This window comes from Culex pipiens, chromosome 2 (genome assembly GCF_016801865.2).
Source record: "Culex pipiens pallens isolate TS chromosome 2, TS_CPP_V2, whole genome shotgun sequence".
Taxonomy (NCBI): domain Eukaryota; kingdom Metazoa; phylum Arthropoda; class Insecta; order Diptera; family Culicidae; genus Culex; species Culex pipiens.
Window position 1 is genome coordinate 96,170,833 of NC_068938.1, and position 15,956 is coordinate 96,186,788.

The 15,956-nt window shown below is 40.3% G+C and overlaps 1 protein-coding gene across 1 annotated transcript; it reads right to left on the reverse strand.

Annotated features, from left to right (window-relative positions):
- Positions 1-844: 844 nt before the first annotated feature.
- Positions 845-15,175, reverse strand: LOC120427189 (uncharacterized). The gene is made up of 3 exons (XM_052706944.1): positions 13,498-15,175; positions 1,235-2,616; positions 845-1,165 (listed from the first exon to the last, which is right to left on the reverse strand). The coding sequence occupies exons 1-2, from the start codon at positions 15,173-15,175 to the stop codon at positions 1,460-1,462; spliced, it is 2,835 nt and encodes a 944-aa protein (XP_052562904.1). The 3' UTR covers positions 845-1,165; positions 1,235-1,459.
- Positions 15,176-15,956: the final 781 nt, after the last annotated feature.

The following is a 15,956-nucleotide window of genomic DNA, read 5'->3' on the forward strand; positions in this document are numbered from 1 at the left end:
TAACGCTTTAGCTCGAAATAGGCACTGCGGGTTTAGCTTCTCCAACACATAACTCAAACAAGCCGCGACCTTACAGTTACCATCATCCCTGGTTGTGGTTAAAGCAATTTTGCCAGAAATGAAATCTCAGGAGTATTTATTATCCCACACGGCTTACCACTTGGTAGAAGGAATGCTGCGGCTTCTCACTAGCCCGTTGGCTTCGGAGGACATTCCACTCCGTACTCTATCGTGTTTATCGTGTTTTCGTCCTAACCCGTTCAGGTATGGATACTCTAGCGAATCCCAACCTAACTCTGCTAATTTGTACCACCTCAAGTAAAGTGACACCATTCCACGCTACGCGGGTTTAATTTATGAGCCTTGTAGATTCACTTCCGGTGATGAACGAGCACACGTGTGTTGTTTCAGTTAATCCAATTAAAGTTTCATCTACGGTTGCGGAAATTGCTTAGATCGCTATCGGAATAGTGGAATTGTAAATTACCTTGTGTTCCGTGTTTTAAAAGTTAATTTGTACAAATTTTGTTTATTTTTTGCCTTCCTCACCTCAATGAGGAAAGGCTATAAAATCACTCGAAAAATGAACTTTTTTATTCGACCTCGTAGACCTTCAACCTCGCCTTCAACCTTCACGTATACCTGTCGACTCAGAATCAAATTCTGAACAAATGTCTGTGCGTGTGTATTTCTGTAAGTCCGTGCACCGAAAAATATGCACACGTTTATCTCCGGACTGGCTGACCCGATTTGGACCCTTTTGGTCTCATTCAATCCGTCTTGGGGTCCCACAAGACCCTAGTTAATATTATGAAGTTTAGAAAAGTACTACAAAAGTTGTTCGGGTGGTCGGTAATTAAAACCCCAACTTTTTGTTAAGCAGCGTTTCAAGCAGCTACAAAACTGCAAGTAAGTGTTTATTTTTAGTATTTTTGTTTACATTGTTATTTCTCCTACTCACTTAATTGGTCTCCTTTCCTACGTTAGCGTTTCCTCTTCCCTTAACTCCTCCTCTTCCTTCCTTCTTGTACTTCCTGTTTTTCGTAGGTGTAATTTAATATTAACAATTTTTCTTGTTTATTTTCAGGTTTACTCACGGATCACCAAAGTGTAATTTCACCCCAAATGACGGTACAACGGCAGAGCAGCTCGCTGGACTTCTTCGCTATTGGGTAAGTAGCTGGTGTTTAATTCATCTTTAACTGCACTAATTTTCTTTTCTTTTTTTACTTACAGGTTTCCTACGCAGCACAGTTTCAATAAATTTAATAATCTAACTACTGCACTACTTTTTTCCTCCACAAATCCGCAAAAAAACTCTCCTCCAAAACTCGTTCGACGTCCGTACTATGCTTGGTGAAAATGGTGAACCAACAGCGCGCGTGTTTACACTGGAGGCCACACACACACTTTTTCCGTCCTCTTTGCGCGCGTTGACAGCTGTGACGGTATCGGCTGATTACACCGCCGGCGTTGCACCGTCGGCCAGTGTGCCCATCCCAGCGGTGGCAACACCCCAGCCCGTAAGATCCGTCGGGCCTTTCGGCACGTCGGACTTACCGTCTCTGATCTCCAACACCGCTAAATTAACCACTGCTCTCCTGTTGACCTTCCCGTCTGCTGTCCTCACGTCCGCTTGCCGAACGCGTCCGTCCGACCCGCTGAACACCTCCACCACTCGACCTCGTACCCAGCTCTTCCGGTTCTTGCCGTCGACCACGAACACCAGGTCACCCGCTTCGAGGGGCTTGCGATCCTCGAACCACTTTGGACGCCGGTTCAGCGAGGGCAGGTACTCCTTCGACCACCGCTCCCACATCTTGCCCGCCAGCTGCTGGCTCCGCTTGTACACGTCTCGTAGTGCTGCAGCGGTGTCCACCGTCTCGTCCAGCTTGAGGTCCGCGCTCGTTACCGTCCCGCGCAGGAAATGGTTTGGCGTGATGGCTTCTTCTTCAGCGGACTCTTGAGGGACGTACGTCAACGGCCGAGTGTTGATCATGTCTTCGGCCTCCGCCAAAGATGTGGAGAGAATTTCGTCGTTCAGCTTTCGTCCGTCGTCGAGTGCGCGCAACGCCTCCTTCACCGATCGCACCATCCGTTCCCAGGCCCCGCCCATGTGGGGCGTCCCAGGTGGGATAAAGGACCATGCAGTGGTCGCCGACGTCATCTGCTCCGCGCACTCCTTGTTGATCGCCTTCGTCATCGCCGCGTCCGCTCCCCGAAAGCACGTAGCATTGTCGGAGAACACTTTCTCGGGAACGCCTCGCTTGCACGCGAACCTCCGGAGGGCCATCAGGCACGATTGCGTGGTGAGGCTATGGACCACTTCGAGATGCACCGCCCTGACCGCTAGACACGTGAAGACGGCGATCCAGCGCTTCTCTCTGCGGCGACCCACCGTGACTTCGACCGGTCCCAGGTAATCGACGCCCACCGCGCTGAACGGTCGCATGGTTGCTGCAGTGCGTTCGACCGGAAGCGGCGCCATTGTTGGGACGAACGGCACACAACGGTTCACCTTGCACCACACACACTCCTTGACGACCTCCAGGATCGCGGCCCGTGCGTTTGGAATCCAGAACTTCTGGCGCAGCTCGTTGAACACGGTGCAGCGACCTCAAATTTAAATCATTAAATTTGTCCATTTTTCGAACCTCACCACAGTTCTGACCATGCGCGCTTACGCAAGCATAAATAATTTTACCCGTCGACTCGCGTTGCGCGACAAATAATTAAGCTTATGTACAGGTGTGGATCATGAGTCATCCTCACCTGAAAAAGCCCTTTATTAAATTTCGCCAATTGTTAGGCAATCAAAAAAATGGTTAAGCTTTCAATTATGAATGTGCGATGTTATTACACAGGGGAAATTGAGGGTGTGGCTTAACCAAATTCATTGGCATGTTTGTTCAATGGAGAATTCGACCTTCTCATTATTGACCAACATTTTTGAGAATGTTTTAGGAACATAATTTTGATATTCCAATAACATAATTTAAAGTTTCACGACAATGGTTCGAACCCATGACTTCCGATTTTGAGGTGTACTCACTACACCATACGGAAAGTCATGAAGAATTGCAGAGGTCTGCATAATTTAATTCATGAGGTTCATCGATGCTTCTCATCGAAACGGACCACTTTTAGTAGAACAAAATTTAGTAGAGTTTTCGGGGACTGACTATAAAAACCCCAAAATTCTTGAGGAGGGCAATTAGTTCCAGTTAGTTCCAGTCAGTTCCAGCCAGTTCAAGCCCAGTCCAGTTCCAGATCCTGAAGAAGCCCCAGACCAGCCGGACCCGCCAGCAGCCACCAGTAGCAGAGGCCCCAGTCCAGCCGGACTTAGCGGTGGAGGCCGCAGTCCGCCGGGACTTAGCCGCTGTGAAGAGTCCGCCGGGACTTAGCCGCTGTGAAGAGTCCACCCGGGACTTAGCCGCCGTGAAGAGTCCGCCGGGACTTAGCCGCTGTGAAGAGTCCACCCGGGACTTAGGAGTTCGGGGTCTGGCATGGCTCGGCGAAGAGGTCTGGAGGACAAGTCTGGCTTCAACGTAGAGAACTGGTTCGACGAAGATCTCAATGCAAAGTGATGTGATCGTGCGCGTAAAAGTTGAAAGTGTTACCGTAAAAATGTAATCTTCAAAAAGTGTAATATACAGATAAGTGAAGTTTACTGATCTGTTTTGACTCTACGAGTAAATATCACAAAAATCCTGAAAGCCTAAACCGCTCGGGCCGTTCAGGTGGTGACTAGCGGAAAGCAACGCTGTGTGTGTTTGGACACGCCATTATGATTGGACAAAACCGAGAGTTGAAAATGTGACTATGTGTGAAAATTAATGAACAAAATTATTTCGCGAAGTAACAAACAGTTAAAATAGTGTAAAAAAAACGTTAAATTGAAGAAAATGTTATGTGAGGAGTTCTAAGATGGAAGCAAATGTGCAGCAGTACGAGATGGAACCAAAACGAGATCGACCAATGGCAGAAGCATCGAAAATTTCAAAACCGGCCAACGATGGACAACACTAGGGATTCAACAATGACGAGATCATCTGGACCAACTGGAGACGAAAATCAGCCACATCGGACACCCAAGAAGACGACCATGGAAATCTGGCAGTTTAGGGTGAGTAAACAAAAGTTATACCGAAATTTGATGTAAATAGTTAAAAACACGCAAAGGGTGCACAGCAACCAAGGAAGTTGTTGTCTTCTTATGCCAAAATTGACAAACTTACGGACCCAATCCTGCACAAATCTGATTGTAAAAACAGGCAAATTTTGTTGTAAATCACTTAGTAGACAGTACTTTAGGGGATGAATAAAACATTATATCGATAGTTCCCGTAGTTTCGAAAATACTAAAATATCTGTAACAAAAATCTTGGTGCAAAAGCTCTTGTTGATGTGCACCGTTAAAGATGGCGAATTTGGAGATGACGGATTTAATCCAGCTTATTCCAGAATTTGATGGGTCATTAGACTCACTGGAGCAATTTTTAATATTAATAGAATATTATGCTGATCAAATTCCTGAAGGCGAAGATCAAAGTAAATTTTTAAATGTTGTTTTTATGAAACTAAAATTTAAAGCAGCAGCACGTATTAACCGAATTTATGCAAGCACTTGGGAAGAAACCAAGGCAAATTTAATTAGAGAGTTTGGTATCAAAACTACTTTTGGTAGTATAATTGAACAAATTGAAACTCTGAAACAAGGACGGGATGAATCATTTAAATCATATGCAGGAAGAGTTCTTGACATAAAATACGAAATCATAAAAATTGATCAAAGTTACAACGAAAATTCATTTACAGCTTATTGCTTAAAAAGCCACTTTATAGTTGGAATTATAAATAATGAAATCAAAGAAATTGCCACGAATAACCGTCATATGAAGTTGGAAAATTTACTAGAATTTTTAGAAAATGAACGAATTGACAGAGAGTCTTTAAGAACTCTCGAACAAAGGTTACTTGCTAGTACTGAAAATTCAAACATTAATTCTGACAGAAAATTCAGAAATTTCAGGTGCAATAAAAATACAAATTTTTATCAAAGAAATAATTATCAAGCTAACAAATTTTATGAATGTTATCAAACGAATACTGCAAAGAGCACTTTAAAACGAACTAATACAAATAGTCGACGCAATAAAAATCAAATTCCAAATAATTTTAAAATGCAATTTAACGAATACATTCCACCACATGAAACATTAAAAATCAATTTCAATAATGATTCAATATTTTATGCAAATATTGCTACCTTGGCAAGGCCAACAAAATTTCACAAATTTATAATTGACTCCGCATCATGTAACAATTTTGTAAGATGGGATGTGGTTAGTAATATGCGTTTAACTAACATTGATTTCAACGATAGAATTTCCATTAGAGGGGTTCATGGAATAGCAGAAGATACAGTAGGATCTGTAAATATGATTTTATTGATAGGAAATTCAAAATACGAGGAAAAGTTCTACATTTTGAAGCATTTCGCTGATGATGCAATTCTTGGAGCACATTTTCTAAAGAAATACACCTTATATATTAGTCAAAGTTTCGACAACATAGTTTTACGAACGCCTGACACAAATAATATGCAATATAATAATCATGAAATGACCAATTTATTTAGAATCAATGACATTGAAAATATAAACAAAGTAAATATGACAGGTATTGGAGCAAATAGCTATGACAATTTTAATACAAATTATGATGAAAATAATGAAAATAATTATGATTATGACAATAGCTGCAATGGCAGAATTCAACCATGCATTGAAGAGTATTATGACAATCAAATTGAAATTGATGATGATAACCAAGATTACCCAAAAGAGATGAATTTAGAAAATGATCGGGATTATGATGTGATTGAAAACATGAAGCATGAAAAACTTACAGGCAACGACAGAATGAGAAAAATTTATGAATTGGTTAAAACAGACCACTTGAAAGGTGATATCAATCAAGAAATTAATAATATTTTGCATGATTTTAATGAAATATTTTATTTAGAAGGTGACGAGTTGACTTATACCAATTTAACCATGCACGATATAGAGACAACAACTGAAATTCCAATTAACAAAAGACAATATAGATTTCCTGAAGCCACCAAGAAACACGTAGAAGAACAAGTGGAAGAAATGCTAAAATTAGGGATAATACGCCCAAGTAAAAGTCCGTGGAATGCACCGGTATTATGCATCCCAAAGAAAGACTTAGACGCTGAAGGCAACAAACGCTACAGAATTGTAGTGGATTTTCGAGACCTAAATACAATTACTAAACCATTTGTGTATCCTATACCGCTTATTAGCGAAATTTTGGACAGTATTGGAGAAGCTCGATATTTCTCAACTATTGACTTGAAGTCAGGATTTTATCAAATCCCAATCAACCCAAAGGATGCTGCGAAAACCGCTTTTTCAACATTTCTAGGACATTATGAATTTTTAAGAATGCCAATGGGACTGAAAAATAGTCCATCAACATTTCAAAAATTTACATTCACACTTATTTATGAAATACAACCAGTTAATGCGTTTGTATATTTGGATGATATTATTGTATTCGGTAGAACTATCGAAGAACACAATGAAAATTTATATAAAGTTTTGAATGCATTACATGAACATAATTTAAAAGTTGAACCATCAAAATGTAAAATTTTACACAAAGAAGTCAGATATTTAGGTCATATTATTAGTGAAGAAGGGATTCGACCAACTAGTGAAAATATTGATACAATCAAAAACATGAAAAGGCCGCAGACGATTAAAAATGTGAGATCATTTTTGGGAACTGTTAATTTTTATGGAAAATTTATTCCAAACATTGCAGATAAACGTAAGCCACTTAATGCATTATTAAAGAAAAATGTGAAATTTATTTGGACAGAAGAATGTGAAAATGCTTTTGAAGAATTAAAGAACTATTTAATTTCAGAACCAGTTTTAGTTAGACCGAACTACAATGACAAATTTGTTTTGACAACTGATGCTAGCGATTATGCTATCGGAGCAGTTCTTACTAATGAGAAGTCAAATGATCACCCCATCGCTTACGCAAGTCGTGCGCTTATCGGGGCTGAAAGAAATTATTTTACTATCGAGAAGGAACTACTAGCTATTGTTTGGGCAGTAGACCACTTCAAACATTTTATTTATAACCAAGATTTTATCGTTTACACAGATCATAGACCGTTGGTAGCTCTATGGCATTTGAAGGAAACATCACCAACTTTGACAAAACTTCGTTTGAAAATCCAAGGCATTGGATGTGAAATTCGTTACAAGCAAGAAAAGGACAACGTGGTTGCAGATTTTCTCTCACGTTTAAATAATGATGAAGATCATGCAGATGATAAACAAGCATCAAAATTAGTAGCAATTACAACTCGTCAACAAGCAAAACAAAATAGACAAAATATTTCAGATAATCAAAACTCAACAAATACTCCAAACAGACAGAATTCATCTAGAAACATTACTAATTGGAATAATAATATGAATGGACTTCAACAAATTGACATAAATTTAGATTATGACGATTATAGCAACGATAAAACATTTACCTACAAGGATTTCCAAGATACAGATATCGATTTTAACGTTTTAAAATTTTCTAAAAATATTATACCATTTGAACAAGCCGAAGCTACTTTTATGATATTAAACAGTGTTACGGTACACAAAGAATTGAGTAAATACATTGACCTTCCACATGGTATTAAGGATTACACCAATGAAAATATATTTGTATTCCCGCAAAAGAAAATTTGGGGTTTAATTTTGAATGGAACATATCGTTCAGCAGTTAAGAATGAAGAATTTTTCGATGGTTTATTTAAAAGCTTTAAAGATTATCCTGATTTTGCTAAAGATGCATCAGTTATACAAATTATTTCTCATAGAATATTTAAAACAGAGTTGGAACTAAACTTATTACGATTTTTTGCAATGAAACTTTCAAAGTCATTTACACTATATGCAACAGAAAATGAACGAATTTATGTAAAGCCAGAAGACAGAGATCAAGTGCTTAAAGATTTTCACGACGCACCGTTGGGTGGTCATGTCGGAGGTAAACGAATGATTAAAAGAATGAGTCCTCTATTTACATGGGAAAATATGCGAAGAGATGTTTTGAATTATGTAAAGCAATGTGATTCTTGTCAAAAGAATAAAATATGGCCAGCAAATAAGATGCCAATGAAAATTACGACAACATCGTATGAACCCTTTGATAAAATTTATATGGATGTGGTTATGTTACCAATTTCTAATAATGGAAACAATTGTGGACTTGTGATACAAGATGATTTAACAAGATTTTTGATTGTAGCTCCCATGGAAAACCAAGAAAGTACTACTGTTGCTAGAACTTTTGTTGAAAACTTTGTTTGTAAATTTGGTGCTCCTAAAGAAGTTGTAACCGATCGAGGTACAAACTTTGTAAGCAAATTATTGCAACATACATGCAAAATATTACACATTAAAAAGATCGTTACAAGTGCATATCATCCTCAAGCTAATTTAGTAGAGAGATCAAATAGAGAGTTGAAAGTTTATTTACGAAATTTTATTGGCACAGATCCACAATGTTGGGATGAATTAATACCATATTTTATGTTTGAATACAACACTACAGAAAATTCATCAACTGGATATTCTCCCTATGAACTTCTGTATGGAAGAAAAGCTACAATACCAAGCACAATTTATAAAATCAATGATTCAGATTTAAATTATGACGACTATATTTGTTCAATGAAAGATATATTCAAGGATGCTCATGAAACTGCTAGAAACAACTTAATATTGTCGAAAGAAAAGAGAAAGGAAATTTATGACAAAAAGACAAATGATTGGGTACCAATGTGGGGAGATAGAGTTTTGGTACAAATGGTACAAACAGGAATTGGTCAAAAGTTACAAAATAAGTGGCGAGGCCCTTACGATATCGTTAAATTTAACAGCGATCAAACGACCACTATTAAAAATGGAAACAAATTTGAAAATGTACATAATAATAGACTTAGAAAATATAATGATTAACATAACACTAAATGATAGTTCACAATGTACCCGTATTAAAATACATTTAATATTTTTTTTTTTAACAATATACATTTATCATAATTTAAAATGAAATGCTCCAATACAAGAAAAATATTTTGAAATGACAATTACAGTACAGTTAAAATAAAGTAAAAAAATAAGCGATTTATGCAATGAATGACATAGTATCATAAACGATTAATATCAAAAGCCTACAAGGAATGAAAATATTTATTTTTAACACACGGGATTATTTATGTATATTGAACAAAAATAAAAATAATAATAAAAAAAACTTATTGAATTGATATGATTGATGAATTAGAAAAAAACGATTGTTATCAAGAGAACTAAATGAATCAAACAAATGTGTTACAAATACTGATTTTTTATATAGAAAAATAAACATGAAAAAAGAATATATGATTGATTTGATATGATAATTGAATTAATGTTGAGTTAAACAAAATATGAATTATTATTATCTAAAAAAATGCGCAAACAAGAATGTTATGAATTTGGGATGAAAGATAATTTTTATATATGATTGAATTGATGGGGTTTAAAAAAGAAACAGATTAAGAAAAATACCAGTACTGAGTTTATACATTATTTTTATTTTTTTTTGAAAACCACGTGAAGCGATAATGATCAAATATAAACATAATAATGAAGCAGTGATGAAACACGTTAAAACAATTAAGAAGCTGTTGGGTTGCAATTTTGGGAAAATACTTAATTGAGCTTAAATGGGTTAACAGGGTTTTAGAAAAACAATTACGCAATTTTTAACTACAAATAAAAACAAATCAAACGGACTGAACAATAATGAAATTTCAACGACAAGCAAATGAAGATGGTGTGATTATTAAATGTTCCAAAACAACATGTATGCAAGTAAGAATGTGTGTGAGAATAATTGGACAAGGGAAGGCCACCCAGAATGAAAGTTGAATGTAAACATGTGTTTTATAATTTACTTAACAATGGATTAAGAATATATTTTCAGACTTTTTATACGCTAATACGAAGGATTTACAGGAAACCATTGGAAGACGATCAAGAAGACAACATTTTCAACAAGAATGAATATGAACTACAGCTCAAGGAAGGGTAAAACTTGTGAGTATATCGTGGGGAATCTAAAAAGATCGAAAAGAACGGTAAAAGTTCCGATCTAGGGATACATAAACTGATAAAGCAACGCCAAAGGGGAAAAAAAAGTAGACAATTATACTCTATGGGGAGAGTTTTTATGTCGAATATAGCTTCAAAACAGTTGTAATCCATGGGGAGATTCAATATGTTAAAACGTTTCAAAACATTTGCACTTTACGGGGATAGTCAAATGAAAATTAAAGGGAATGGATAAATAACGCTTCAAGGGAAAATCAAGGGATAAAATAATGCTTCAAGGGAAAAACACCTTTAAACTGATAAAATTCAGAGGAAAAAAAATCAGAACGATATCATTAGAATGATAATTGAACCAACTAATTATCTTGCAAATTCAGCATTTTATTGCGAATTGCTCAAATAAACAAATTTATTGAATGGGTTTGACAAATTTGAAAACACAAAGTGACAGACAAGTTTCATAAAAAGTTAACAGAAAGGATATTCTAACATGCGCAGTATTGCAATGACAAGATGATAGGATGTATATATAGATCAATGAAAATCTTTATAGAGTAATTTTTTTTATTCAAGTATAAAAATAATAGTCAATTAGAAATGATTTTTTTTAGTATTAAAAATAATAGAACTGATTTCATATAAAAATATCAACAAGATTTATAAGATTGTAAGTAAATTTGAATTTCAATTTTGCACAGAAATTAAATGATAGATTCCTGAAAATTAATAAAAAATTGTTCATGCGAAGAAAGCAAGTAAGAAATTTGTGTGGGAGAAACAAAACTAAAAAACTGAAGCAAAATATGGCAGAGACGGGAGACGAAACACAAGGATGATCGACGCGTTCGTATGCTGAGAAGTTCTACGCGCTCGTATGCAGAAGTTTGTGATGGCAAGATGGTGTGTGGCAAAGTCATGCGGGAAGTTGAACAGGTAACGGTGTTGATGTTGTTGTAAAAGGTCATATCAATGAGGATCAAGTCGAATTAAAACACAATTTTAGTAACGAGACATTCACGTAAAACAAATTACTAAATCGAAATGTGGAATTAAGCGAAGTAAAGATGATTGAAATGCGAAACATCAATTATGGAACAAAAATGCAAGTTGAGATCATACTGCACGTCTGAAACTATTGAAAAGGAGAAGATCATGATAAACAAATGATAACATCATCCGATGTCATTAATTTACAAAAGCCAAAGTTGCAAATTACACGAAAAGACAATTTTGGACAAACAACATTTCCTAAACATTTGAAAAAAGAATTACATCAACCGATGTCAATATTTTGAGATTGTCAAAGATACAAAGCAACTGGAAAAGTCAATTGAAAAAAAAAATACTGGATTTACAAACAATTCACAATACTCAGCAAGTGAGAAGTCAATGCACTCTCAAAATTGACCACAGTCAACTCACAGTTGGTTCATGATGGAAACGACAATTGCACTAATCGACGAAATTCAACACCTTAGCCTCGAAAACTGACCAATTGACCAAGTCACTGTGGAATGAATAGCCTCACGATAGAGACGATTTTTGATGAAGACGACAACGATAACAACCAGCCGATCAACAAAGTTCTACAACAACAACAAATTTTGCTTACAGTGGAAAAAATGCAATGATTTTTTTTAGAAGAGATAATGAAAATTAATTTCAAATGCAAGTTTATGTAAATCAGTTTCAACGAAAATAATTTTACAAGAGAAGTTCAAAACAGTAATTCAAGTAATTTAACAGGACCAAAGATCAAAAGAGTAATGAAAATAATTTTACAGTAGAAAAATCAAAAGAGCAATTATAATTATAAAGCAATTTTCAAGAAACCACAAGAAGAACAAATTGTAAACCGCACGATCATTACACCCGACAATATTCTTTCCATAGATGATCATTTCTTTCAGACGATCATCTAGCTGATAAGTGTGGGGGAGATTAACCAAACCAATATTTTTTTAAATCAATTTCTTATAGCCAGCCATTAAAGTATCTTTTTATGATTTTTTGCAAAGTATTTTTTTTTATTATTAACTTTGGCAATATTATTTCAACCTACAAATAACTTTCGATAGATGTTCTTAATGCTTTTCAAGAATACAAACATCTAGCTGGTAAGTGTGGGGGAATGCAGCGACCTCAAATTTAAATCATTAAATTTGTCCATTTTTCGAACCTCACCACAGTTCTGACCATGCGCGCTTACGCAAGCATAAATAATTTTACCCGTCGACTCGCGTTGCGCGACAAATAATTAAGCTTATGTACAGGTGTGGATCATGAGTCATCCTCACCTGAAAAAGCCCTTTATTAAATTTCGCCAATTGTTAGGCAATCAAAAAAATGGTTAAGCTTTCAATTATGAATGTGCGATGTTATTACACAGGGGAAATTGAGGGTGTGGCTTAACCAAATTCATTGGCATGTTTGTTCAATGGAGAATTCGACCTTCTCATTATTGACCAACATTTTTGAGAATGTTTTAGGAACATAATTTTGATATTCCAATAACATAATTTAAAGTTTCACGACAATGGTTCGAACCCATGACTTCCGATTTTGAGGTGTACTCACTACACCATACGGAAAGTCATGAAGAATTGCAGAGGTCTGCATAATTTAATTCATGAGGTTCATCGATGCTTCTCATCGAAACGGACCACTTTTAGTAGAACAAAATTTAGTAGAGTTTTCGGGGACTGACTATAAAAACCCCAAAATTCTTGAGGAGGGCAATTAGTTCCAGTTAGTTCCAGTCAGTTCCAGCCAGTTCAAGCCCAGTCCAGTTCCAGATCCTGAAGAAGCCCCAGACCAGCCGGACCCGCCAGCAGCCACCAGTAGCAGAGGCCCCAGTCCAGCCGGACTTAGCGGTGGAGGCCGCAGTCCGCCGGGACTTAGCCGCTGTGAAGAGTCCGCCGGGACTTAGCCGCTGTGAAGAGTCCACCCGGGACTTAGCCGCCGTGAAGAGTCCGCCGGGACTTAGCCGCTGTGAAGAGTCCACCCGGGACTTAGGAGTTCGGGGTCTGGCATGGCTCGGCGAAGAGGTCTGGAGGACAAGTCTGGCTTCAACGTAGAGAACTGGTTCGACGAAGATCTCAATGCAAAGTGATGTGATCGTGCGCGTAAAAGTTGAAAGTGTTACCGTAAAAATGTAATCTTCAAAAAGTGTAATATACAGATAAGTGAAGTTTACTGATCTGTTTTGACTCTACGAGTAAATATCACAAAAATCCTGAAAGCCTAAACCGCGCGGGCCGTTCAACGGTCTCCCGATTCGCGTGACCGCACTTTTCGTGGTAGTGCTGGATGATCTTCTTGGTGACGGCGTGTTTCCGACCCAGGATGATCGGAAATCGCTTGTCGAACGGGATCGATTCGTTCTTCTCCAGCCTCCCACGAACGCGCAGAACCCCATCCTCGTCGAGCACCGGCAGCAGCTTGTAGAGCGGACTTGACCGCTCGATCTTCTCTGGCAACTCACCCTGCTTCAGTTGTAGGTTCTTCGTCAGCACGCTCATCTCGTCGGGGAAGCTCTCGAACTGCGCTTGCTTCCACAAAATCCTCTCGGCCTTCTGCAGCTCGTCTTGTTGCAGCGGATGGACATCCGTCTCGTGCTGCGCTTTGACCAGCTTGGCTAGGCGGCTCGTGACCTTTGCAGTCAGTACTGGACGGCCGTCCTTTTTGCGACGACAATTTTCGATGAAGCGTACCGCCGTTGCAGTCACTCTCACCAGCTTTGTCCACGTCGAGACCGCTTCCACGTTGACTGTCCCGTGGAACAGTACCACGCCTCGTGCGTCTTCATTCGTCTCCTCGATCTGCTCAGGCGGTGAGTCGTGGTCATCCGGACCGTTCCGCCATTCCGAATCGTTCTGCAGTGGCGGTCCAGGTCCCCACTTCGTGAGAACGTCCGCGATGTTCTTCTTGGAAGGCACCCATCTCCAATCGTCCAGTCTCGTCAGCTCCAGAATCTCCCCGACCCGAAAGGCGACGAACTGCTTGTACTTGTAGGGATCTGCGTGTAGCCAAGCAAGGACAGTCCTTGAGTCGGTCCAGAAAACGGTACGGTCGATCTGCAGCGTGTGAGTTCCGAGGATCTGCTGGCTCATGCGCGCTCCCATGCACGCCGCCATCAACTCCAGTCGTGGAATTGATTGTCGTTTCAGCGGTGCCACCTTCGATCGCGCCATGACGAGACTGCAGTGAACTTGGCCGTCAATGACCGCGCGTAAATACGCCGCACAACCGTAGGCCAGCTCCCTCGCGTCGCTGAAGATGTGCAGCTCGAGACTCTCGACCGACGTGGACATTTCATCGCCGAAGTAGCTCCGGGGAAACCGAAGCGCTTCGACTTCCGGCAGCAGTGCCGTCCACCGCTTCCACAGAATCCAGGCTTCGTCGTCGATGGCTTGGTCCCATCTGCAGCCGGTCCGCCACAAATGTTGGATGATGATCTTCCCGTGGATTGTGAACGGCGACAGCAGGCCGAGCGGATCGAAAAATCCCATTACGCAGCTCAGTACAAACCGTTTGGTTGGCCTTTTCCCCTCTTTCAGGTACTTCATCAGTTCTTCGCGGTGCATCACGGCGAAGGCGAATTCGTCCATCTCCGGGTCCCACCGCACGCCGAGTACGCGCTCGCTGGGTGTTTGCTTGTCCTGGTTCAGCAACACCGGACTCATCGGTTTCTCTTCGCCCAGAGCAGTCAGCACTTCCGGCGAGTTGGACACCCAGTTGCGGATCTCGAAACCACCTTGTTTGTGGACGTGGCTCACCTGCTTCGCCCGCTTGACAGCTTCCTCGAGGGTGTCGACGCTGTCGAAATAGTCGTCGACGTAGTGCCGATTGATGATCGCCGCCACGGCGTCCGGGTACTGACCGGCATGCTCTTCCGCATTGCGGTTCTTGACGTACTGCGCCGACGCCGGCGAACTCTTCGACCCGAATGTAGCGACGTCCATCACGTACACTTTCGGCTCTTCGTTGATGTGTCCCGGAATAGGAAGCGTTGAGCTTGCTTGTCCCCGGAGATAATCTTCAGCTGGTGGTACATCTCGCGGATGTCCCCGCCGAAAGCAACCCGTCGCTCGCGGAACCCACAGATCACCGACACCAGTGGCACGAGCAGATCTGGTCCCTTCACCAGCATCGAGTTGAGAGAGACTCCACCAATCGTCGCCGCCGCATCCCAAACCAGCCGAACTTTCCCCGGCTTCTTCGGGTTCACCACCACGTTGAGCGGCAAGTAGAACGCTTTGTTGTTATCCGTTTCGTTCAGTTCCTCCGCGGTGGCTTCGTGCGCGTATCCCTTGGCCTGGTAGTCCAGAATCTGCTTCTTGACGTTGTCGTACAGTTCCGGCGAACGCTCAAGTTTCTTCTCCAGCTGCTTCATCCGCTTCACGGCCATCGGGTAGCTGTTTGGGAACTTGACGTCGTCGGTCTTCCACAGCAGTCCGGTCTCGAAGCGGTCACCCACGCGACGTGTAGTTTCTTCCATGATCTTCCTCGCGCGCTGATCCTCGACCGACTCCCGCTGCACAGTCACCACCGCTTCTTCCAGCGAATAGTGGCTTTTGAGTAGATCGTGCAGCTCCTCGTTCGTTACTTCTTGGTGGCATCCGAGGAAACAGCTCGCGCCCGCCGACTCTGCATCCCGCGGTCCGTAGACCGTCCAGCCGAGCTTGCACCGGACTGCCACCGGATCGACAATCGTGCCGACCTTCGTTTCCAGCGGTGCGAACG